This window comes from Alosa pseudoharengus, unplaced genomic scaffold, assembly GCF_046254945.1.
Source record: "Alosa pseudoharengus isolate Yale_2024_CS ecotype anadromous, Long Island Sound unplaced genomic scaffold, YU_APseudo_1.1 YU_APseudo_1.1_scf_30, whole genome shotgun sequence".
In the NCBI taxonomy this organism is placed as follows: domain Eukaryota; kingdom Metazoa; phylum Chordata; class Actinopteri; order Clupeiformes; family Clupeidae; genus Alosa; species Alosa pseudoharengus.
Window position 1 is genome coordinate 186,265 of NW_027468719.1, and position 27,459 is coordinate 213,723.

Below are 27,459 nucleotides of genomic sequence, written 5' to 3' on the forward strand. Positions count from 1 at the left end.
GACAGATAGCCCATGAAGGATTTTGCAAGGGATATTTCACCACATTCTATAACTACAATCTCTCCTCTTTCCAATGACACCTCACTTGTGAAATTCTATGGTGGAAAATGGGATATTTAGCCCCTCTAAAAACAGTACATATTTTGTGAAATTGCAGAATTTCAACACTTGAACACGGACAGATAGCCCATGAAGGATTTTGCAAGGGATATGTCACCACATTCTATAACTACACTCTCTCCTCTTTCCAATGACACCCCACTTGTGAAATTCTATGGTGGAAAATTGCATATTTAGCCCCTCTGAAAATATAATATGTATTTGTGAAATTGCAGAATTTCAACACTTGAACAGGGACAGATAGCCCATGAAGGATTTTGCAAGGGATCTTTTACCACATTCTGAAACTACACTTCCTCCCCTTTCCAATGACACCCCACTTGTGAAATTCTATGGTGGAAAATTGCATATTTAGCCCATCTGAAAACAGTATATATTTTGTGAAATTGCAGAATTTCAGCACTTGAACAGGGACAGATAGCCTATGAAGGATTTTGCAAGGGATATTTCACCACATTCTATAACTACAATCTCTCCTCTTTCCAATGACACCTCACTTGTGAAATTCTATGGTGGAAAATGGGATATTTAGCCCCTCTAAAAACAGTACATATTTTGTGAAATTGCAGAATTTCAACACTTGAACACGGACAGATAGCCCATGAAGGATTTTGCAAGGGATATGTCACCACATTCTATAACTACACTCTCTCCTCTTTCCAATGACACCCCACTTGTGAAATTCTATGGTGGAAAATGGGAGATTTTGCCCCTCTAAAAACAGTATATATTTTGTGAAATTGCAGAATTTCAGCACTTGAACAGGGACAGATAGCCCATGAAGGATTTTGCAAGGGATATTTCACCACATTCTGAAACTACACTCTCTCCTCTTTCCAATGACACCCCACTTGTGAAATTCTATGGTGGAAAATTGCATATTTAGCCCCTCTGAAAATATAATATGTATTTGTGAAATTGCAGAATTTCAACACTTGAACAGGGACAGATAGCCCATGAAGGATTTTGCAAGGGATCTTTTACCACATTCTGAAACTACACTTCCTCCCCTTTCCAATGACACCCCACTTGTGAAATTCTATGGTGGAAAATTGCATATTTAGCCCATCTGAAAACAGTATATATTTTGTGAAATTGCAGAATTTCAGCACTTGAACAGGGACAGATAGCCCATGAAGGATTTTGCAAGGGATGTCACCACATTCTATAACTACACTCTCTCCTCTTTCCAATGACACCCCACTTGTGAAATTCTATGGTGGAAAATGGGATATTTAGCCCCTCTAAAAACAGTATATATTTTGTGAAATTGCAGAATTTCAGCACTTGAACAGGGACAGATAGCCCATGAAGGATTTTGCAAGGGATATTTCACCACATTCTATAACTACACTCTCTCCTCTTTCCAATGACACCCCACTTGTGAAATTCTATGGTGGAAAATGGGAGATTTTGCCCCTCTGAAAATACAATATATATTTTGTGAAATTGCAGAATTTCAGCACTAGAACAGCGACTGATGTCCCATGAAGGATTTTGCAAGGGATATTTCACCACATTCTGAATCTACACTTCCTCCCCTTTCCAATGACACCCCATTTGTGAAATTATATGGAAAAAATTGCATATTTTTTCCCTCTGAAAATACAGTATATATTTTGTGAAATTGCAGAATTTCAACACTTGAACAGGGACAGATAGCCTATGAAGGATTTTGCAAGGGATATTTCACCACATTCTGAAACTACACTCTCTCCTCTTTCCAATGACACCCCACTTGTGAAATTCTATGGTGGAAAATTGCATATTTAGCCCCTCTGAAAATATAATATGTATTTGTGAAATTGCAGAATTTCAACACTTGAACAGGGACAGATAGCCCATGAAGGATTTTGCAAGGGATCTTTTACCACATTCTGAAACTACACTTCCTCCCCTTTTCCATGACACCCCACTTGTGACATTCTATGGTAGAAAATTGCATATTTAGCCCATCTGAAAACAGTATATATTTTGTGAAATTGCAGAATTTCAGCACTTGAACAGGGACAGATAGCCCATGAAGGATTTTGCAAGGGATGTCACCACATTCCATAACTACACTCTCTCCTCTTTCCAATGACACCCCACTTGTGAAATTCTATGGTGGAAAATGGGATATTTAGCCCCTCTAAAAACAGTATATATTTTGTGAAATTGCAGAATTTCAGCACTTGAACAGGGACAGATAGCCCATGAAGGATTTTGCAAGGGATATTTCACCACATTCTATAACTACACTCTCTCCTCTTTCCAATGACACCCCACTTGTGAAATTCTATGGTGGAAAATGGGAGATTTTGCCCCTCTGAAAATACAATATATATTTTGTGAAATTGCAGAATTTCAGCACTAGAACAGTGACTGATGTCCCATGAAGGATTTTGCAAGGGATATTTCACCACATTCTGAATCTACACTTCCTCCCCTTTCCAATGACACCCCACTTGTGAAATTCTATGGAAAAAATTGCATATTTTTTCCCTCTGAAAATACAGTATATATTTTGTGAAATTGCAGAATTTCAACACTTGAACAGGGACAGATAGCCTATGAAGGATTTTGCAAGGGATATTTCACCACATTCTATAACTACAATCTCTCCTCTTTCCAATGACACCTCACTTGTGAAATTCTATGGTGGAAAATGGGATATTTAGCCCCTCTAAAAACAGTACATATTTTGTGAAATTGCAGAATTTCAACACTTGAACACGGACAGATAGCCCATGAAGGATTTTGCAAGGGATATGTCACCACATTCTATAACTACACTCTCTCCTCTTTCCAATGACACCCCACTTGTGAAATTCTATGGTGGAAAATGGGAGATTTTGCCCCTCTAAAAACAGTATATATTTTGTGAAATTGCAGAATTTCAGCACTTGAACAGGGACAGATAGCCCATGAAGGATTTTGCAAGGGATATTTCACCACATTCTGAAACTACACTCTCTCCTCTTTCCAATGACACCCCACTTGTGAAATTCTATGGTGGAAAATTGCATATTTAGCCCCTCTGAAAATATAATATGTATTTGTGAAATTGCAGAATTTCAACACTTGAACAGGGACAGATAGCCCATGAAGGATTTTGCAAGGGATCTTCTACCACATTCTGAAACTACACTTCCTCCCCTTTCCAATGACACCCCACTTGTGAAATTCTATGGTGGAAAATTGCATATTTAGCCCATCTGAAAACAGTATATATTTTGTGAAATTGCAGAATTTCAGCACTTGAACAGGGACAGATAGCCCATGAAGGATTTTGCAAGGGATGTCACCACATTCTATAACTACACTCTCTCCTCTTTCCAATGACACCCCACTTGTGAAATTCTATGGTGGAAAATGGGATATTTAGCCCCTCTAAAAACAGTATATATTTTGTGAAATTGCAGAATTTCAGCACTTGAACAGGGACAGATAGCCCATGAAGGATTTTGCAAGGGATATTTCACCACATTCTATAACTACACTCTCTCCTCTTTCCAATGACACCCCACTTGTGAAATTCTATGGTGGAAAATGGGAGATTTTGCCCCTCTGAAAATACAATATATATTTTGTGAAATTGCAGAATTTCAGCACTAGAAAAGCGACTGATGTCCCATGAAGGATTTTGCAAGGGATATTTCACCACATTCTGAATCTACACTTCCTCCCCTTTCCAATGACACCCCACTTGTGAAATTCTATGGAAAAAATTGCATATTTTTTCCCTCTGAAAATACAGTATATATTTTGTGAAATTGCAGAATTTCAACACTTGAACAGGGACAGATAGCCTATGAAGGATTTTGCAAGGGATATTTCACCACATTCTATAACTACAATCTCTCCTCTTTCCAATGACACCTCACTTGTGAAATTCTATGGTGGAAAATGGGATATTTAGCCCCTCTAAAAACAGTACATATTTTGTGAAATTGCAGAATTTCAACACTTGAACACGGACAGATAGCCCATGAAGGATTTTGCAAGGGATATGTCACCACATTCTATAACTACACTCTCTCCTCTTTCCAATGACACCCCACTTGTGAAATTCTATGGTGGAAAATGGGAGATTTTGCCCCTCTGAAAATACAATATATATTTTGTGAAATTGCAGAATTTCAGCACTAGAAAAGCGACTGATGTCCCATGAAGGATTTTGCAAGGGATATTTCACCACATTCTGAATCTACACTTCCTCCCCTTTCCAATGACACCCCACTTGTGAAATTCTATGGAAAAAATTGCATATTTTTTCCCTCTGAAAATACAGTATATATTTTGTGAAATTGCAGAATTTCAACACTTGAACAGGGACAGATAGCCTATGAAGGATTTTGCAAGGGATATTTCACCACATTCTATAACTACAATCTCTCCTCTTTCCAATGACACCTCACTTGTGAAATTCTATGGTGGAAAATGGGATATTTAGCCCCTCTAAAAACAGTACATATTTTGTGAAATTGCAGAATTTCAACACTTGAACACGGACAGATAGCCCATGAAGGATTTTGCAAGGGATATGTCACCACATTCTATAACTACACTCTCTCCTCTTTCCAATGACACCCCACTTGTGAAATTCTATGGTGGAAAATGGGAGATTTTGCCCCTCTAAAAACAGTATATATTTTGTGAAATTGCAGAATTTCAGCACTTGAACAGGGACAGATAGCCCATGAAGGATTTTGCAAGGGATATTTCACCACATTCTATAACTACAATCTCTCCTCTTTCCAATGACACCTCACTTGTGAAATTCTATGGTGGAAAATGGGATATTTAGCCCCTCTAAAAACAGTACATATTTTGTGAAATTGCAGAATTTCAACACTTGAACACGGACAGATAGCCCATGAAGGATTTTGCAAGGGATATGTCACCACATTCTATAACTACACTCTCTCCTCTTTCCAATGACACCCCACTTGTGAAATTCTATGGTGGAAAATTGCATATTTAGCCCCTCTGAAAATATAATATGTATTTGTGAAATTGCAGAATTTCAACACTTGAACAGGGACAGATAGCCCATGAAGGATTTTGCAAGGGATCTTTTACCACATTCTGAAACTACACTTCCTCCCCTTTCCAATGACACCCCACTTGTGAAATTCTATGGTGGAAAATTGCATATTTAGCCCATCTGAAAACAGTATATATTTTGTGAAATTGCAGAATTTCAGCACTTGAACAGGGACAGATAGCCTATGAAGGATTTTGCAAGGGATATTTCACCACATTCTATAACTACAATCTCTCCTCTTTCCAATGACACCTCACTTGTGAAATTCTATGGTGGAAAATGGGATATTTAGCCCCTCTAAAAACAGTACATATTTTGTGAAATTGCAGAATTTCAACACTTGAACACGGACAGATAGCCCATGAAGGATTTTGCAAGGGATATGTCACCACATTCTATAACTACACTCTCTCCTCTTTCCAATGACACCCCACTTGTGAAATTCTATGGTGGAAAATGGGAGATTTTGCCCCTCTAAAAACAGTATATATTTTGTGAAATTGCAGAATTTCAGCACTTGAACAGGGACAGATAGCCCATGAAGGATTTTGCAAGGGATATTTCACCACATTCTGAAACTACACTCTCTCCTCTTTCCAATGACACCCCACTTGTGAAATTCTATGGTGGAAAATTGCATATTTAGCCCCTCTGAAAATATAATATGTATTTGTGAAATTGCAGAATTTCAACACTTGAACAGGGACAGATAGCCCATGAAGGATTTTGCAAGGGATCTTTTACCACATTCTGAAACTACACTTCCTCCCCTTTCCAATGACACCCCACTTGTGAAATTCTATGGTGGAAAATTGCATATTTAGCCCATCTGAAAACAGTATATATTTTGTGAAATTGCAGAATTTCAGCACTTGAACAGGGACAGATAGCCCATGAAGGATTTTGCAAGGGATGTCACCACATTCTATAACTACACTCTCTCCTCTTTCCAATGACACCCCACTTGTGAAATTCTATGGTGGAAAATGGGATATTTAGCCCCTCTAAAAACAGTATATATTTTGTGAAATTGCAGAATTTCAGCACTTGAACAGGGACAGATAGCCCATGAAGGATTTTGCAAGGGATATTTCACCACATTCTATAACTACACTCTCTCCTCTTTCCAATGACACCCCACTTGTGAAATTCTATGGTGGAAAATGGGAGATTTTGCCCCTCTGAAAATACAATATATATTTTGTGAAATTGCAGAATTTCAGCACTAGAACAGCGACTGATGTCCCATGTAGGATTTTGCAAGGGATATTTCACCACATTCTGAATCTACACTTCCTCCCCTTTCCAATGACACCCCATTTGTGAAATTATATGGAAAAAATTGCATATTTTTTCCCTCTGAAAATACAGTATATATTTTGTGAAATTGCAGAATTTCAACACTTGAACAGGGACAGATAGCCTATGAAGGATTTTGCAAGGGATATTTCACCACATTCTATAACTACAATCTCTCCTCTTTCCAATGACACCTCACTTGTGAAATTCTATGGTGGAAAATGGGATATTTAGCCCCTCTAAAAACAGTACATATTTTGTGAAATTGCAGAATTTCAACACTTGAACACGGACAGATAGCCCATGAAGGATTTTGCAAGGGATATGTCACCACATTCTATAACTACACTCTCTCCTCTTTCCAATGACACCCCACTTGTGAAATTCTATGGTGGAAAATGGGAGATTTTGCCCCTCTAAAAACAGTATATATTTTGTGAAATTGCAGAATTTCAGCACTTGAACAGGGACAGATAGCCCATGAAGGATTTTGCAAGGGATATTTCACCACATTCTGAAACTACACTCTCTCCTCTTTCCAATGACACCCCACTTGTGAAATTCTATGGTGGAAAATTGCATATTTAGCCCCTCTGAAAATATAATATGTATTTGTGAAATTGCAGAATTTCAACACTTGAACAGGGACAGATAGCCCATGAAGGATTTTGCAAGGGATCTTTTACCACATTCTGAAACTACACTTCCTCCCCTTTCCAATGACACCCCACTTGTGAAATTCTATGGTGGAAAATTGCATATTTAGCCCATCTGAAAACAGTATATATTTTGTGAAATTGCAGAATTTCAGCACTTGAACAGGGACAGATAGCCCATGAAGGATTTTGCAAGGGATGTCACCACATTCTATAACTACACTCTCTCCTCTTTCCAATGACACCCCACTTGTGAAATTCTATGGTGGAAAATGGGATATTTAGCCCCTCTAAAAACAGTATATATTTTGTGAAATTGCAGAATTTCAGCACTTGAACAGGGACAGATAGCCCATGAAGGATTTTGCAAGGGATATTTCACCACATTCTATAACTACACTCTCTCCTCTTTCCAATGACACCCCACTTGTGAAATTCTATGGTGGAAAATGGGAGATTTTGCCCCTCTGAAAATACAATATATATTTTGTGAAATTGCAGAATTTCAGCACTAGAAAAGCGACTGATGTCCCATGAAGGATTTTGCAAGGGATATTTCACCACATTCTGAATCTACACTTCCTCCCCTTTCCAATGACACCCCACTTGTGAAATTCTATGGAAAAAATTGCATATTTTTTCCCTCTGAAAATACAGTATATATTTTGTGAAATTGCAGAATTTCAACACTTGAACAGGGACAGATAGCCCATGAAGGATTTTGCAAGGGATATTTCACCACATTCTATAACTACACTCTCTCCTCTTTCCAATGACACCCCACTTGTGAAATTCTATGGTGGAAAATGGGAGATTTTGCCCCTCTGAAAATACAATATATATTTTGTGAAATTGCAGAATTTCAGCACTAGAAAAGCGACTGATGTCCCATGAAGGATTTTGCAAGGGATATTTCACCACATTCTGAATCTACACTTCCTCCCCTTTCCAATGACACCCCACTTGTGAAATTCTATGGAAAAAATTGCATATTTTTTCCCTCTGAAAATACAGTATATATTTTGTGAAATTGCAGAATTTCAACACTTGAACAGGGACAGATAGCCTATGAAGGATTTTGCAAGGGATATTTCACCACATTCTATAACTACAATCTCTCCTCTTTCCAATGACACCTCACTTGTGAAATTCTATGGTGGAAAATGGGATATTTAGCCCCTCTAAAAACAGTACATATTTTGTGAAATTGCAGAATTTCAACACTTGAACACGGACAGATAGCCCATGAAGGATTTTGCAAGGGATATGTCACCACATTCTATAACTACACTCTCTCCTCTTTCCAATGACACCCCACTTGTGAAATTCTATGGTGGAAAATGGGAGATTTTGCCCCTCTAAAAACAGTATATATTTTGTGAAATTGCAGAATTTCAGCACTTGAACAGGGACAGATAGCCCATGAAGGATTTTGCAAGGGATATTTCACCACATTCTATAACTACAATCTCTCCTCTTTCCAATGACACCTCACTTGTGAAATTCTATGGTGGAAAATGGGATATTTAGCCCCTCTAAAAACAGTACATATTTTGTGAAATTGCAGAATTTCAACACTTGAACACGGACAGATAGCCCATGAAGGATTTTGCAAGGGATATGTCACCACATTCTATAACTACACTCTCTCCTCTTTCCAATGACACCCCACTTGTGAAATTCTATGGTGGAAAATTGCATATTTAGCCCCTCTGAAAATATAATATGTATTTGTGAAATTGCAGAATTTCAACACTTGAACAGGGACAGATAGCCCATGAAGGATTTTGCAAGGGATCTTTTACCACATTCTGAAACTACACTTCCTCCCCTTTCCAATGACACCCCACTTGTGAAATTCTATGGTGGAAAATTGCATATTTAGCCCATCTGAAAACAGTATATATTTTGTGAAATTGCAGAATTTCAGCACTTGAACAGGGACAGATAGCCTATGAAGGATTTTGCAAGGGATATTTCACCACATTCTATAACTACAATCTCTCCTCTTTCCAATGACACCTCACTTGTGAAATTCTATGGTGGAAAATGGGATATTTAGCCCCTCTAAAAACAGTACATATTTTGTGAAATTGCAGAATTTCAACACTTGAACACGGACAGATAGCCCATGAAGGATTTTGCAAGGGATATGTCACCACATTCTATAACTACACTCTCTCCTCTTTCCAATGACACCCCACTTGTGAAATTCTATGGTGGAAAATGGGAGATTTTGCCCCTCTAAAAACAGTATATATTTTGTGAAATTGCAGAATTTCAGCACTTGAACAGGGACAGATAGCCCATGAAGGATTTTGCAAGGGATATTTCACCACATTCTGAAACTACACTCTCTCCTCTTTCCAATGACACCCCACTTGTGAAATTCTATGGTGGAAAATTGCATATTTAGCCCCTCTGAAAATATAATATGTATTTGTGAAATTGCAGAATTTCAACACTTGAACAGGGACAGATAGCCCATGAAGGATTTTGCAAGGGATCTTTTACCACATTCTGAAACTACACTTCCTCCCCTTTCCAATGACACCCCACTTGTGAAATTCTATGGTGGAAAATTGCATATTTAGCCCATCTGAAAACAGTATATATTTTGTGAAATTGCAGAATTTCAGCACTTGAACAGGGACAGATAGCCCATGAAGGATTTTGCAAGGGATGTCACCACATTCTATAACTACACTCTCTCCTCTTTCCAATGACACCCCACTTGTGAAATTCTATGGTGGAAAATGGGATATTTAGCCCCTCTAAAAACAGTATATATTTTGTGAAATTGCAGAATTTCAGCACTTGAACAGGGACAGATAGCCCATGAAGGATTTTGCAAGGGATATTTCACCACATTCTATAACTACACTCTCTCCTCTTTCCAATGACACCCCACTTGTGAAATTCTATGGTGGAAAATGGGAGATTTTGCCCCTCTGAAAATACAATATATATTTTGTGAAATTGCAGAATTTCAGCACTAGAACAGCGACTGATGTCCCATGAAGGATTTTGCAAGGGATATTTCACCACATTCTGAATCTACACTTCCTCCCCTTTCCAATGACACCCCATTTGTGAAATTATATGGAAAAAATTGCATATTTTTTCCCTCTGAAAATACAGTATATATTTTGTGAAATTGCAGAATTTCAACACTTGAACAGGGACAGATAGCCTATGAAGGATTTTGCAAGGGATATTTCACCACATTCTATAACTACAATCTCTCCTCTTTCCAATGACACCTCACTTGTGAAATTCTATGGTGGAAAATGGGATATTTAGCCCCTCTAAAAACAGTACATATTTTGTGAAATTGCAGAATTTCAACACTTGAACACGGACAGATAGCCCATGAAGGATTTTGCAAGGGATATGTCACCACATTCTATAACTACACTCTCTCCTCTTTCCAATGACACCCCACTTGTGAAATTCTATGGTGGAAAATGGGAGATTTTGCCCCTCTAAAAACAGTATATATTTTGTGAAATTGCAGAATTTCAGCACTTGAACAGGGACAGATAGCCCATGAAGGATTTTGCAAGGGATATTTCACCACATTCTGAAACTACACTCTCTCCTCTTTCCAATGACACCCCACTTGTGAAATTCTATGGTGGAAAATGGGAGATTTTGCCCCTCTGAAAATACAATATATATTTTGTGAAATTGCAGAATTTCAGCACTAGAACAGCGACTGATGTCCCATGAAGGATTTTGCAAGGGATATTTCACCACATTCTGAATCTACACTTCCTCCCCTTTCCAATGACACCCCACTTGTGAAATTCTATGGAAAAAATTGCATATTTTTTCCCTCTGAAAATACAGTATATATTTTGTGAAATTGCAGAATTTCAACACTTGAACAGGGACAGATAGCCTATGAAGGATTTTGCAAGGGATATTTCACCACATTCTATAACTACAATCTCTCCTCTTTCCAATGACACCTCACTTGTGAAATTCTATGGTGGAAAATGGGATATTTAGCCCCTCTAAAAACAGTACATATTTTGTGAAATTGCAGAATTTCAACACTTGAACACGGACAGATAGCCCATGAAGGATTTTGCAAGGGATATGTCACCACATTCTATAACTACACTCTCTCCTCTTTCCAATGACACCCCACTTGTGAAATTCTATGGTGGAAAATGGGAGATTTTGCCCCTCTAAAAACAGTATATATTTTGTGAAATTGCAGAATTTCAGCACTTGAACAGGGACAGATAGCCCATGAAGGATTTTGCAAGGGATATTTCACCACATTCTGAAACTACACTCTCTCCTCTTTCCAATGACACCCCACTTGTGAAATTCTATGGTGGAAAATTGCATATTTAGCCCCTCTGAAAATATAATATGTATTTGTGAAATTGCAGAATTTCAACACTTGAACAGGGACAGATAGCCCATGAAGGATTTTGCAAGGGATCTTTTACCACATTCTGAAACTACACTTCCTCCCCTTTCCAATGACACCCCACTTGTGAAATTCTATGGTGGAAAATTGCATATTTAGCCCATCTGAAAACAGTATATATTTTGTGAAATTGCAGAATTTCAGCACTTGAACAGGGACAGATAGCCCATGAAGGATTTTGCAAGGGATGTCACCACATTCTATAACTACACTCTCTCATCTTTCCAATGACACCCCACTTGTGAAATTCTATGGTGGAAAATGGGATATTTAGCCCCTCTAAAAACAGTATATATTTTGTGAAATTGCAGAATTTCAGCACTTGAACAGGGACAGATAGCCCATGAAGGATTTTGCAAGGGATATTTCACCACATTCTATAACTACACTCTCTCCTCTTTCCAATGACACCCCACTTGTGAAATTCTATGGTGGAAAATGGGAGATTTTGCCCCTCTGAAAATACAATATATATTTTGTGAAATTGCAGAATTTCAGCACTAGAAAAGCGACTGATGTCCCATGAAGGATTTTGCAAGGGATATTTCACCACATTCTGAATCTACACTTCCTCCCCTTTCCAATGACACCCCACTTGTGAAATTCTATGGAAAAAATTGCATATTTTTTCCCTCTGAAAATACAGTATATATTTTGTGAAATTGCAGAATTTCAACACTTGAACAGGGACAGATAGCCCATGAAGGATTTTGCAAGGGATATTTCACCACATTCTATAACTACACTCTCTCCTCTTTCCAATGACACCCCACTTGTGAAATTCTATGGTGGAAAATGGGAGATTTTGCCCCTCTGAAAATACAATATATATTTTGTGAAATTGCAGAATTTCAGCACTAGAAAAGCGACTGATGTCCCATGAAGGATTTTGCAAGGGATATTTCACCACATTCTGAATCTACACTTCCTCCCCTTTCCAATGACACCCCACTTGTGAAATTCTATGGAAAAAATTGCATATTTTTTCCCTCTGAAAATACAGTATATATTTTGTGAAATTGCAGAATTTCAACACTTGAACAGGGACAGATAGCCTATGAAGGATTTTGCAAGGGATATTTCACCACATTCTATAACTACAATCTCTCCTCTTTCCAATGACACCTCACTTGTGAAATTCTATGGTGGAAAATGGGATATTTAGCCCCTCTAAAAACAGTACATATTTTGTGAAATTGCAGAATTTCAACACTTGAACACGGACAGATAGCCCATGAAGGATTTTGCAAGGGATATGTCACCACATTCTGAAACTACACTCTCTCCTCTTTCCAATGACACCCCACTTGTGAAATTCTATGGTGGAAAATTGCATATTTAGCCCCTCTGAAAATATATTATGTATTTGTGAAATTGCAGAATTTCAACACTTGAACAGGGACAGATAGCCCATGAAGGATTTTGCAAGGGATCTTTTACCACATTCTGAAACTACACTTCCTCCCCTTTCCAATGACACCCCACTTGTGAAATTCTATGGTGGAAAATTGCATATTTAGCCCATCTGAAAACAGTATATATTTTGTGAAATTGCAGAATTTCAGCACTTGAACAGGGACAGATAGCCCATGAAGGATTTTGCAAGGGATGTCACCACATTCTATAACTACACTCTCTCCCCTTTCCAATGACACCCCTCTTGTGAAATTCTATGGTGGAAAAGGGATATTTTGCACCTCTGAAAATACAGTATATATTTGTGGAAATTGCAGATTTTCAGCACTTGAACAGGGACAGATAGCCCATGAAGGATTTTGCAAGGGATCTTTCACCACATTCTGAAACTACCCTTCCTTCTCTTTCCAATGACACCCCACTTGTGAAATTCTATGGTGGAAAATGCCCTTTTTTACCCCTCTGAAAATACAATATATATTTTGTGAAATTGCAGAATTTAAGAACTTGAACAGCAACGCTCATCCCATGAAGGATTTTGCAAGGGATGTTTCACCACATTCTGAAACTACACTTCCTCCTCTTTCCAATGACACCCCACTGTGAAATTCTATGGTGGAAAATGGGATATTTAGCCCCTCTAAAAACTTCATGAGCAATTCCATCCAAGAAAATAGGCTTTTTTAATTTCAAAATCCTCAAGCTATTAATCTGATTGTGGCTTTCAACACTACATTTTCTCCCTATCACTCAAGTCATTTGGCACATTTCGTTCATTTTGGGGGCCAATCAGTGAAGCTGCGAAGCATCATTCCTGTTTCTACCTTTTGTTATTGGGGGCCAGTATCAAAGCCCAATTGTATATTTGCGCGTTCCTATTATTCGGGACCAAGCAGTGTAGGCACCCATTGTGTTTGTACATTTTCCTATTATTGGGGGCCAAGCATCAAAGCTGCAAGGCACCCACTGTGTTTATATGTTTTCCCATCCTAAGAACACACGATAAATGTGGAGTCTTTTTACCAGTGGGGGCGCTATAATCACAGGATGTAGGCTCATATATCAGCAATGCTTTCGCGTACCGAAACAAAACTTGGTATATGGACTTAGGACCCCATCCCGAGGACACACAATATATTTGGTGACCTTGGACCACTAGAAGGTACTAAAGTTACAGGACATGAGCATGGATTCGCCACACAATAATGTTGGTGATGTTTTGTCACTAGGGATAGATTAGATTAGATTGGACTCAACTTTATTGTCATTGTGCAGAGTACAAAGTCAACTAAATTCAGACACTGCTCTTACTTGCTTGCCTGCCGGTTTACACTTCACCCCTCACTCTCAGTGCAACATGCACCTCCATCATCAAAGGCTGATGCACCCCTCCCCCACAACGTGATCATGAACAATGCGACTACACTAACGCTGTTCACAAGCCACCAGTCTACAGCCACCAAATACCCCTCATCCCCCCTCCTCTGGACAAGGGGAAGAGTGCTGTGAGTATCATGTTCCTTGACTTCTCCAGTGCTTTTAACACCATCCAACCCCTCAGACGGGGTGAAAAACTCCTGCAGATGATTGTGGATGCTCATCTGGTATCCTGGATTGCAGACTACCTGATAGAGCGGCCACAATTCGTCAGACTGAAGAACTGCCTCTCCGACACCGTGATCAACAGCACTGGAGCTCCACAGGGAGCAGTGCTCTCTTCAGTCCTTTTCAACCTGTACATGTCTGACTTCTGCTACAACACAGAGTCATGCCACATGCAGAAATTTTCAGACGATACTGCAATTGTGGGGTGTATCAGGGATGGGCAGGAGGAGGAATATAGGAGCCTGGTAAAGGACTTTATGCAATGTCCGGAGGTCTAAGCCCGCTCTGCTCCCAGTTACCATTGAGGGGGTCAATGTGGAGGTGGTAAGCACTTACAAGTATCTGGGGATACATCTGTACAATACACTGGACTGGTCAGTCAACACTGAAGCACTCACAAAAAATATGAACACAATTCCCCCATCCTAGCATCTTTACACTGGCTACCTGTTAAAAGTCTCATTGACTTAAAAATATTACTTCTAACATACAAAGCCATAAATGGCTGGGCACCTATATTAAAGATCTTTTAGTACCATATTACCCACCTAGACTGCTACGATTACAGAATACTAGACTTCTTGTAATCCCAGCAGTAGAGGCAGAGCTTTCTGATACAGCGCACCCCTCCTCTGGAAATAACTCTCTCCATCAATTTTATTAGCAGACACCCTCCCTATTTCCAAGTCTAGACTTAAAACATACATCTTTAGTGCCTCCCATAGTTAGGTATGGTGTAGTGTGGAACTTCAGGGTTTTTATTGGAATGGACCACCTCTGCTGTGTCCTCATGTGACTGGCGCCCTAGTCATGCGTGTCATGGTGGCAACTGACTACCCTTCACCATGCCTTAGGTATGCTGCTGTAGCATAGCGCTGTCATGGACTTTTCATGTATCACGCCGTACAACTCTGCTTCTTTCTCTCTCTCAACTCCCCCTCTTACCTCTTGTCTTTGTCTTGCCATTCAACTCCCTCTTCTCTCCTAGGCAAGTTCAACTCCCTCTTCTCTCCCTCTCTTGCCTTTTGTCTCTATAGTATAACACTATATAATACCATTGATATACTTATTAATACTTACCATCATGACTTATAGTAATACCTACTATTTATCTCTCTTTCTTCCCTCTTACCTCACTTGTGAGATAAACTATTACCAGTCATCAGCCATCCTTGTGTTTGGCCCTCATCGCACCTGAAGTCCCATCCCTATGACTGCCCTATGTGATGACCCTGTGCCCCTTCAGGCCTTCTCCTGTCAGTGCACGGGCAGGGCTGGGCCTGGTTGGGCTAATACCCTCATTGATTACACCTATGGTTAGGGTGGGGCTATATTAGGGGTTCCCTATCTTTCTGATTAGGCATTTTTCTTAGTTCTTGCAGGCACTCACTTTGATTCTCTCACACTTTGCTCTCTCCCCTTATTTCTAACTCTACATCTCTTTCTCTTTCTTTGTCTTTAGGCCTACTTCACTAGCTTCTTTGCATCCATACATCCATACACTCATACACGCACGCCACCACTCCCATTCATTTCCCCCTAGACATTTTGCTATTGGTAACCTTGTGCTTTACTTTAATAAATTAATATATTTGGTTTAAACCTTGTTGTCCGTGTCCCTCTTTATGTTTCAGTCTGGGAACGAGCTGGCCGTAACACTTACCATTGCCTATTACAGTCAATAGAGTGGAAGAAGTGTGCAAAGTTTGAGAATTTTACTATGTACAATTGTATGTGCTGCCATGGACTCCCATGGGACTAGAAAGAAGCATAATAACAATCCTACTAGCCCTATAGGGTCCCTATGCAGCTTCAATGCTTGCCCCCCAATAAGACAAGGTAGAAAAACTAATGGCCCCAAAAATGACAGAAATGTGGCAAATGACTTTTAAGTGATAGGGACCAAATGTAGTGCTGAAAATGTATAATCAGAAAAATAGGCCAAAATAAATTTCCCATGAAGAATGGGAAGTCTAGACCAAATCTAGTGCTGAAAATAATCAATTTCTCAAATACATTTTATTTTCAAGGGCCATTTTTAACGATAGAATTTCATATAGGGGGTGTCATTGGAAAGAGGAGAGGGTGTAGTATCAGAATGTGGTGAAACATCCCTTGTAAAATCCTTCCTGAGATGAGTATGGCTGTTCAAGTGCTGAAATTCATCAATTTCACAAATACATACTATATATTCAAAGGGCAAAAAAGGCCATTTTCCACTATAGAATTTCACAAGTGGGGTGTCAGTGGAAAGAGGGGAGAGTGTAGTTATGGAATGTGGTGAAATATCCCTTGCAAAATCCTTCATGGGCTATCTGTCCCATAGACTGTATATATAGAACTGGACAGTGTGGTTGCATTCAGCAGTGTTCTATATATACAGTCTATGATCTGTCCCTGTTCAAGTGTTAAAATTCTGCAATTTCACAAAATATATACTGTATTTTCAGAGGGGCAAAAAAGGGTATTTTTCACCATAGAATTTCACAAGTGGGGTGTCATTGGAAAGGGGAGGAAGTGTAGTTATAGAATGTGGTGAAATATCCCTTGCAAAATCCTTCATGGGACATCAGTCGCTGTTCTAGTGCTGAAATTCTGCAATTTCACAAAATATATACTGTTTTTAGAGAGGCAAAATCTCCCATTTTCCACCATAGAATTTCACAAGTGGGGTGTCATTGGAAAGAAGAGAGAGTGTAGTTATAGAATGTGGTGACATATCCCTTGCAAAATCCTTCATGGGCTATCTGTCCCTGTTCAAGTGTTGAAATTCTGCAATTTCACAAAATATGTACTGTTTTTAGAGGGGCTAAATATCCCATTTTCCACCATAGAATTTCACAAGTGAGGTGTCATTGGAAAGAGGAGAGATTGTAGTTATAGAATGTGGTGAAATATCCCTTGCAAAATCCTTCATGGGCTATCTGTCCCTGTTAAAGTTTTGAAATTCTGCAATTTCACAAAATAGATACTATATTTTCAGAGGGGCAAAATATGCAATTTTCCACCATAGAATTTCACAAGTGGGGTGTCATTGGAAAGGGGAGGAAGTGTAGATTCAGAATGTGGTGAAAGATCCCTTGCAAAATCCTTCATGGGACATCAGTCGCTGTTCTAGTGCTGAAAATCTGCAATTTCCACAAATATATACTGTATTTCAGAGGGGCAAAATATGCAATTTTCCACCATAGAATTTCACAAGTTGGGTGTCATTGGAAAGAGGAGAGAGTGTAGTTTCAGAATGTGGTGAAATATCCCTTGCAAAATCCTTCATGGGCTATCTGTCCCTGTTCAAGTGTTGAAATTCTGCAATTTCACAAAATATGTACTGTTTTTAGAGGGGCTAAATATCCCATTTTCCACCATAGAATTTCACAAGTGAGGTGTCATTGGAAAGAGGAGAGATTGTAGTTATAGAATGTGGTGACATATCCCTTGCAAAATCCTTCATGGGCTATCTGTCCCTGTTCAAGTGTTGAAATTCTGCAATTTCACAAAAGTGGGGTGTCATTGGAAAGGGGAGGAAGTGTAGATTCAGAATGTGGTGAAAGATCCCTTGCAAAATCCTTCATGGGCTATCTGTCCCTGTTAAAGTGTTGAAATTCTGCAATTTCACAAAATATATACTGTATTTTCAGAGGGGCAAAAAAGGGCATTTTCCACCATAGAATTTCACAAGTTGGGTGTCATTGGAAAGGGGGGGAAGTGTAGTTTCAGAATGTGGTGAAAGAGCCCTTGCAAAATCCTTCATGGGCTATCTGTCCCTGTTCAAGTGTTGAAATTCTGCAATTTCACAAATACATATTATATTTTCAGAGGGGCTAAATATGCAATTTTCCACAATAGCATTTCACAAGTGGGGTGTCATTGGAAAGAGGAGAGAGTGTAGTTTCAGAATGTGTTGAAAAATCCGATGCAAAATGACATGTAGGCCGTAGGGAATACATTTACTGTAGAAAAACTTCAAAATCTGCTACCAACTACATCCCCCCCCCCCCCAGTGTAAAATGAACAAAATTATTTAATAGAAAACATAACACAACATGTATCAAAAGATCCAGCACAGAAAATAAAGAAAAAACTACATAATCTGACACCCTCTACATACCCCCCCGTCTAAATTACCAAATTATTTAATAGAACACAAAAGGCAACATTTCTCAAAACATTCGGCAGTGGAGTCAACAGAAAAAAGATATACAGGCTTTTGAACGTCTGTGAACAATGCCTGTTCATCTGCAACAGGCACATGCCTGTGTTATCGCGGATTTGCGGTCAACACTGGCCCCTTGTGGACGAGGTAGAAAATTGCATTATTTAAGGTGGAACGGAAACTTAACTCCCCCGCGATCTGAAAGTGGTCTTCCCCCGCGGAACCGAAAGTGGTGCCAAGTTCAGCCTCGTCTTCGTATATCCATCTGGTCATATTTCACTCTGTGATCTGTAATCTCTTTAGTCAATTTCTCTCTTATTTCTTACACCGAGTGCCAAGTTGCCAACCCGACCCTTCAGAAAATGTAACGTTAACGTGACCCCTGACCCCTAGCCCCTCCCGCCAGCGCTCTCATAAACAATATCCAAATGAAAGAAAACTTCTAATCGAAGCTGCGAGGCAACCCATAGTGATTCTATGTTTTCTTCCCTATTACGCTTCCGCCATTGAAGTCTATGGCAGTCCATAGAACCGACTGGTCAAAAGTTGTGAAATTTGGCACACTGATTGGGGACAGTCCAATAATTAATTTCACCAAGTTTCATGCCGGCACCTCCAACGCTCTAACGCCACCAACAGGCCAAAGTTGGAAGTGCGTTCACGCACGTAACTTTTGACCTGTTAACCCGATTGTTAAAAATGAGGTATCGTTGGAATGCTTGGACCAAGCCGAGTTCAACGCATCCTATGACATCATTTTCCGCCATGATGGATTTTCCGCCATATTGGATTTTAGTGAAAGTGAAACTGAAACTTCACAGGTCATAAATTTTGACCGATCGTCACCAAACTTGACACACATGATCTTCAGACCAATCCTCACAAACGTTGTGGTGTTTTGTTTTCGGAACTATAACCGTTCACCCGTAATATCCAATCGAAATTTGCGGCGAAGCTGCCAAACAGGAAGTGAGATCATATCTCAGCAACCCTTGCATGTATCAAAGCCAATCTTGTTGTATGGACTCAGGACCAAGGGGGCAGGCGAATTCCCGGAAGTAGAAGAATCAACGTAGGCTGGAGGGACCACCTCTCTGCTAACTCCCATAAAAGTCCATTCATAGGATTTTTTTGAAATACCATAACTTCATATAACATATATCCTGTGCTGATATTGTAGCTTCTGTGTAATCCACATAAACACTACAAAGGCAAAACAGACTCCACTACCTCGTCCGTAACGTTGGTTACCCGTAAGAAGAATGGTTTTCTTTTACTGTCTATGCTCAGGACCCAATCAGGGGGATGCTCAAGAAATTTTGTTACCTTTGGCCTCTAGGGGGCAATGTAATTAAGAAACATGCCTTTTGGCCTGTAGCTGCTGTTGTGCTTAGAATTACAACGCACTAGTGGTTTCTGGTAATACTGTTGGAGTTCCTTAAGCCGACCCAGGTCAACTTGTGATGTCATCATAATTGATTCGGCCGCCATATTGGATTTAATCAAAAACACGTACAAGTTTTTGCAGGTCACAGATTTCAGCGGATCCTCACCAAAATTGGCATAAACCATCTTCAGACCATGCCTTATCAGTGCATTGCTTTCTGGAACAATTGACAAAAGCATTTGGCAGTAACAGCCAATCGAAATTTGCGGCAAAGCCACCAAACAGAAAGGGAGCTCATATCTCAGCAACCCTTGCATGTATCAAAGCCAAACTTTGTGCATGGACTCAGCACCCAATCAGGGGGACGCTCAAGAAATCTGGTGATCTTTGACCTCTATGGGGCGCTGCAGTTAGCAAAAATGCATGTTGGCCTGTAGCTGTTGATGTGTTTGTAATAAAATGTACTATTGGTGTCTGGTAATACTGTTGGAGGACTTTAGGCTGACCCAGGCCATCTTGTGATGTCATCGTAATTGATTCGGCCGCCATGTTGGATTTAATCAAAAACATCAAGTTTTCACAGGTCGCAAATTTTATCTGATCTTCACCAAAATTGGCACAGACCATAACCTATCAATATGCTCTCTGGAACAATTGACAAAGCATTCGCCTGTAACAGCCAATCGAAATTGGTGGCGAAGCCGCAAAACGGGAAGTGAGCTCATATCTCAGCAACCCTGCCATGTATCATAACCAAACTTACTACATATATTCATGAACCTATTAGGAGGACGCTCAAAAAATTTGGTGGCCTTTGACCTGTAGGGGGTGCTGCAATTAGCAATATTGCATTTTGATCTGTAGTTGCTGATGTGTTTTATCAATCTTTTATTTTTTGATGTGAAACTGATGACAACATGTTCCATCCAGTTCATTCTAATGTGTGCGTGCAAGAGCAGGGCGGGACGGGGTGGGACGGGCAGGGGTGATGGGGGGGGGGGCTGGCTGGCGGAGGCAGTGGCAATACTCAGCCCTGTTGATCGCGGGTGTCTGCTGAGTTCTATCTTGTCGCCGTGGCTACTCCGGCCTATCCTGCTTGGCCCCCTCATTGCTGCTTGCAGCTATATTTGTATTAGTATTAGTATTTATGTCAACTCATAGTGTAGTTTATTATGTTAAGTGCAGGCATGTTACAATTTCCTTAACCAAAAAAAAAAAGACAATACAATATTTTTGTAGCTTTTGAACATTTTGACCCCCCCCCCCCCCCCCAAAAAAATAAAAATAAATAAATAGGCCTAACCATGTCCCTGAGTCTTTATATCAGCTACATATACACCTACAGACTACAACTTTGATCATAAACCAATCACTGAACAACAATATAATGTAAATTATAAATATAAAATACCTTCTAACAGAAAAGTCTTATTTCTTGCTAATGTTATTCACAAATTCACATCAAGACCGAGATATTTTGTTTCAAATCATTAAACAGGTCATATACCATCATGTTGCATTTGTATTTTTGTTTCTCATGCATGAGAAGCACAGCACTCCTGTTAGTTGAGATTCACTATCTGTCACACAAGGAGGATGACATGAATATATAAATACTAGATGTGACAAGATTGAAGTGACATGGGGACAGAGTTGTGAGGTGCACAATTGACTGCAGCCTTTGTGATTAGCTAATTGCAATAGTTAAAATTTCGATTTTGAATAATAATTGATTAATTGTGCAGCCCTTTACAGAGGTACTGATTACTTCATATGTAGCCTAAATGAGACCAAAACCTGCCAGTGGTCCTCACATAGAGATAGGGCAGCTCAGTTATTGCAAAGATCACAATCAAGGATGATGATAGGATGTGGTTATTTTTATAAATATTTATAAAGATGCACAGGTTTCTAGCCTGAGCTGCAGGTGTGTGTGTGTGTCAGGATTTAAGGAGCAGATCTATGATGTGTACTGGTACTTAATGTTGTGGTTCTGTGTGTGTGTGTGTGTGTGTGTGTGTTTCAGGTTTTAAGGAGCAGATCTATGATGTGTACCGGTACCTGCCCCCCGCCACCCAGGTGTGCCTCATCAGCCCCACGAGATCCTGGGCCAACAAGTTCATGGTCAAACGGTATACACACACACACCCACACATGCAGATGAGCTGTTTCAATGCAACACACACACATGCACACACCTCCCAGTTCATAGTCTATCTCTAAAAACAGAAAACACCAAATCATTACACATAGACGTTCCCAATGAGATTTGGTGTTACACACACCTTCTGCCCCATCAAGATCCTTGAGTTGACTAACAAGTCAATGACCAACACTATTGGGACCCTAGCCAAACTGTGATCACATACACACACACACACACACACACACAATCATCACTCAGTTCATAGTCTACCAATGAGAAAATGCACCACACATGCACCAAATCATTATACATAAAGACTATGAGAAACAAATCTTAATGTGTAGGATTTTGAGTGAAACTGATCTATTTTGTTTGTGTGTTGGCAGTGATGAGTTGACTCTTGAAGGCATCAAGCAGTTCTTTGTGGCCGTGGAGCGCGAGGAGTGGAAGTTTGACATGCTGTGCGACCTGTACGACACACTCACCATCACACAGGCCGTCATCTTCTGTAATACCAAGAGGAAGGTCAGTCTACTTACACATACACCTCACAGGCAGTCATATTTTGCAGCACCAAGAGGAGGGTTAGTACACAAACATAGAGTAGTTGTAGAAGTGTGCCCATCCCCACCGGTGAGGTGCAGGGCAAATGGAACTAGAACTCAAAAGGAATGAATGCCCGCACTCTGCTAAAAACTCCCATACATGTATTAAGTGTTGCAACGTTTCGACCCGGCTGGGTCTTCCTCAGGCAAATGTGAGTACACAAACATCTCACACATACATGGTTTACACACACACAGGTTTATTTTGCGAAAAGAGAAGTCACAAATAACAGGTATTGATTCCTTGTATGCAATGAGGTCCGTTCCTACACACAGGATCAGTATATAACATGCTTTAAGTAAATAGCCAGTTGCAGAAATACTGATTTGTGTGTGTGTGTGTGTGTGTGTGTGTGTGTGTGTGTGTGTGCGTGCGTGTGTGCACAGGTGGACTGGCTGACGGAGAAGATGAGGGAGGCCAACTTCACGGTGTCCTCCATGCACGGAGACATGCCCCAGAAGGAGCGCGAGTCCATCATGAAGGAGTTCCGCTCCGGAGCCAGGTAACCAGGAACCTTTCAGTGTAGTTCACACTGGCAGCCAAACAAAAACCAGGAACCTTTTCAAATTCAGTCAGACAACCACCCAGGAACCTTTTTAGAGATCAGTAAGGTGTGCAGTATTCCCAGTAACCTCTTACTTTTATTTTTAGTCTGGTTGGCAGGCAACCAGTTAATCAGGAGCCTGTTAGTTTATCACACTGGTGCAATCCAATACCATTTACATTTACTCTTTTTTTTAAAAAAAAGAGTGAGCTGCCTTGCTACAGCGGCGCTCGGGGAGCAGTGAGGGGTTAGGTGCCTTGCTTAAGGGCACTTCAGCCGTTCCCACTGGTCGGGGATTGAACTGGCAACCCTTCGGTTCCAAGCCCAAAGCCCTAACCAGTAGGCCATGACTGCCCCATTGCTTTCCATACAGAAAGACACAAAATAAAATATGTGTGTATCTAGCATCTGACACCTACTAGTTTGTTGTGTACCATCTATTTATCTATTTGTTTATCTATACATATATATTCTCTCTCTCTCTGTCTCTCTCTCAAACCTATTACACAAAACATTGTTTGCATACATTTTATTTTGTGTGTTTGTGCGTGTGTGTCTGCAGCCGCGTGCTGATCTCCACAGTTGGTGGGCTCGAGGTCTGGATGTGCCGCAAGTCTCCCTCATCATCAACTACGACCTGCCCAACAACAGAGAGTTGTACATCCACAGGTACCACACACACACACACACACGTCAATGTCATCTACGACATGCCTACAACAGCGAGTTGTACATCTGCAAGTACAGCCAAACACACACACATACCTACTCACCTGAAACCCCCTACTCATAGATGTGGACATACACACAAACACACACCTGAGAACACTGCCTGATACCCCTGCATATAGAGGTGGACCCACACACCTAGAAACATTACCACATTACCATGCCTAGAAAGATACGCCTAGAAATCAGTGTTGCACCTCCCTTTGTCGCTTCACAGGATTGGCCGATCGGGTCGTTATGGCCGTAAGGGTGTGGCCATCAACTTTGTGAAGAACGACGATATCCGCATCCTGCGAGACATTGAGCAGTACTACTCCACACAGATTGACGAAATGCCCATGAACGGTGAGTGTGTGATGATACTCAAATCAGTTCAAATCCCTTCATACAGTCAGTCACATATAGTCACAGTTGCCAGTCACTGACTACATTTCCATGCACACCATATTCTGAATAAGGACCATATTCTAGAATAATGTTTCCATTGTGTAGCAGAAACGGAATATTCCCGTTTACATGTTATGCTGAATTAAGCAGCGATGTGTAGTAGAAGTAACATCTGCGTCATGACTTCTCAATGTTCTTTGTCCCGTAAAATTTACTTTGCACAAAAAGTAAGGAAATTTGTGTTTGGTAGATTATTTCTGTGGTAACAATGCCAATTTTTGCCAAAAAATCTTACCATACCATTGGAAAGCCTGTTTAGTCCCCCTTTTAAATGGAGCCCGATTTGTAAGGAACATGAACAAAACAGAACATGGTGTGCATGGAAACGTTGTCAATTGACACTTTTAATACAAATCACAGACTGTACCTTTTTAAATGCTATCATCAACAACTGTAAACAACTATAATGTGCAATTCTTCTTTGTATTTCAGTGGCGGACCTCATCTAAATCGGAAGAAGCCACCTGTTCCCCCTTCATTCCCCGGAAGTCTCTTTATTTCCCTCCCACCCTGTCGGGCCTCTAATTTTATTTCCTCCAGTGTCTGTGTTTTTATGTAGGTTTCATTTTTTTATATAGGGGCTCAATGTGAGTTTCGCCAGTTTTGTAAATAAAGAAAAACATTTGTCGCCCATGTCTATCTCGTTGTTGAGTTGTTTTCTACACTTTATTCATTAAAATAGAACTTTCTGGGTTCTGGGGAACATTCCAAGTATCTGATTTAGTGGAAAGTGTGGGAAAATTGCCATTCCCACCCGACAGAGTTCATCAAGAGTTCTGACTATAGACCGTTAGCTGTTAACTGTCAGATGAGGATGAGTCACATATTAACAAAATCTCTTAACTCTGGAAACCAATCTGCGAGCAGACTGCTTGTATTACATTTTTAAGATGGGCGCAACCTTCTAATCTGTTAGTTTGAAATGGTACGGTTGAACAGTGCTCCGTTTTAGTTTGGGCATTTATGAGGTCTGTTGGTTGTAATGAATTTGAAGCAGATGGCCGATGTATTTTAGAGAGGCTACAGTAGCCTATCTACACAGTTACTGAAGACTTTACACTGTGATTGAATAGGTTGTCTTTAGAAATGGATACTTGTTTTATCGTTTAGAAAGCCAGTTCACCCTGAAGTATATTAAGCAGGCAGCTGAACCTGCCCCTGATGGTTCCCAAAGTTCACATGCAGCACCAACACAGTGGTTGCGTTCATTTTCATGTTTTATTCAAAGTAGCGAGTAGTCAACTTGTACACTTATATACCAACAGAAACATTGGATGATCCGTGGAAACAACCAAACATGGAATGAACCGTACACGAATATCGCCTTACAGGTTTTTTTTCTGTGCCAATTGCAAAATGTGTGTGTGTGTGATGTTTATTCTTACACTATATACACTAACTACTCATTCAACATACTCACTCCAGATTTGCACACAATTGTCAAACAAATGCAAAAAAATTAATCACTTGGAGAGCAGACTAATGCATTGGTTGTATTGTTGCTAAAACATTCTTATTGACCACAATTTAAACAATGCAGTAAGTATGCAAATAACTAAACCTCATGGAGAACAGGATAATATACTGTTGCATTGTTGTTGAAACATTCATATAGACCACAATTTAAACAGTGTTGTAAGTGAGAAACCAATATCAACATTTTGAACACTATCAGTATAGAAGTGTTTGACCAGAATACTTTTACACAGCATAAGACCATCACACTGTGTATATGAACATGAGTGTGTGTCTGGAGTTCCTGAGGTCATGTGATCTGCTCATATGATCTGACACAGGAGCACTGAGGAGTTATCCTGGAAATCCCGTTCTCACGGGAACACAATTTGAATTTGCTCAGCGACTCACTCTGGCAATGAATAATGATGCTCATTACTTATGTCCCTTGTATCATGGGGCACCAATCACATCGGTGTATCTGATATATGCGGGCCAGAGGCGAGCTAAACAGATAATGACAACGTTGAAGTCCAAAATCAGTGAATAAACATTGGTCATAGTGTTATCCAATTGCGTGCAGTGAGATTTTCAAATGCATGCATGGTGCCGCCCCTCGTGTTGGGCCATTGCATTAGTCATGGCCAGACCCTTAATCTTTCTAGATTACCAGGCTAATGAGGAGTCAGGATAAATAAATAAAAAAAACCTGGACAGAGAGGCACAGTGAATGTGGAGTGAAACGTGTGCTGGTGGGTGAGTGTGTCAGAGGAGGCGCTATAGACCCTTTCAACAATAAAAACAAAAACAATGCTTGAACGTTCTATTTGGGCCCCAATCTACTTCCTTTGCATTTAGATAACATATGGAATGTTAAAAAGGAAGTCTTGTGGGGCCAACTATGATGCTGATAATGGAACTCTCTTGAAAGGGTCCATAGAAGGACAAAGTGCCGGCCGGCCGGCCAGTCCAGGTACACTCCTGCTATTCTGGAGCGGAAGGACAAAGGGCAAATATTATGGCAGTCTCTGAATTATTGTGTCTGGCAGAATAACTGTGATGAAACCAGACTCCAGGACTTGGCATTATATCCGAGCAGGATCATGATCTTGCCCTTTCCGCTTGATGCTTTTATAGGCCACAGCTATATGAGCTCCATTCCCATTCCACTCAGCCTCCCAGTAGCCGAGTTCAGACAGACCCCTCTCTGCACAACACCTGCTGCCAGTCAAATCGCTCTGGGTGGTCAGGATATGACTGCTCCTCACTCACAAGGTGTCACCTTTCTGTTTCCCTCAGAGAGAGAGAGAGAGAGAGATCTGTCTGCTATGTTTGGGTCCAGCGTGAGCTCACAGGCATCTGCAGAAAAGAGGAGAGGAAAGAACATCAGAATATGGGGAGGGACAGCTGCTGCTCTCTC

The 27,459-nt window shown here is 40.2% G+C and overlaps 1 protein-coding gene and 1 pseudogene across 7 annotated transcripts in view; one reads left to right on the plus strand and one right to left on the minus strand.

Moving 5' to 3' along the window:
* The first annotated feature begins 14,481 nt into the window (after positions 1–14,481).
* LOC143101176 (eukaryotic initiation factor 4A-III-like) lies at positions 14,482–25,150 on the plus strand (annotated as a pseudogene).
* Positions 25,151–25,827: 677 nt separating this feature from the next.
* LOC143101192 (basement membrane-specific heparan sulfate proteoglycan core protein-like) overlaps positions 25,828–27,459 on the minus strand; it is a 74,378-nt gene continuing 72,746 nt past the window's right edge. For all 7 annotated transcript variants that reach the window (XM_076264601.1, XM_076264597.1, XM_076264599.1 and 4 more), the window contains one exon: positions 25,828–27,398. In XM_076264601.1, coding sequence (XP_076120716.1) covers positions 27,366–27,398 — 33 coding nt within the window. In that variant the 3' untranslated portion in view covers positions 25,828–27,365. The remainder of the gene's footprint in view (positions 27,399–27,459) is intronic.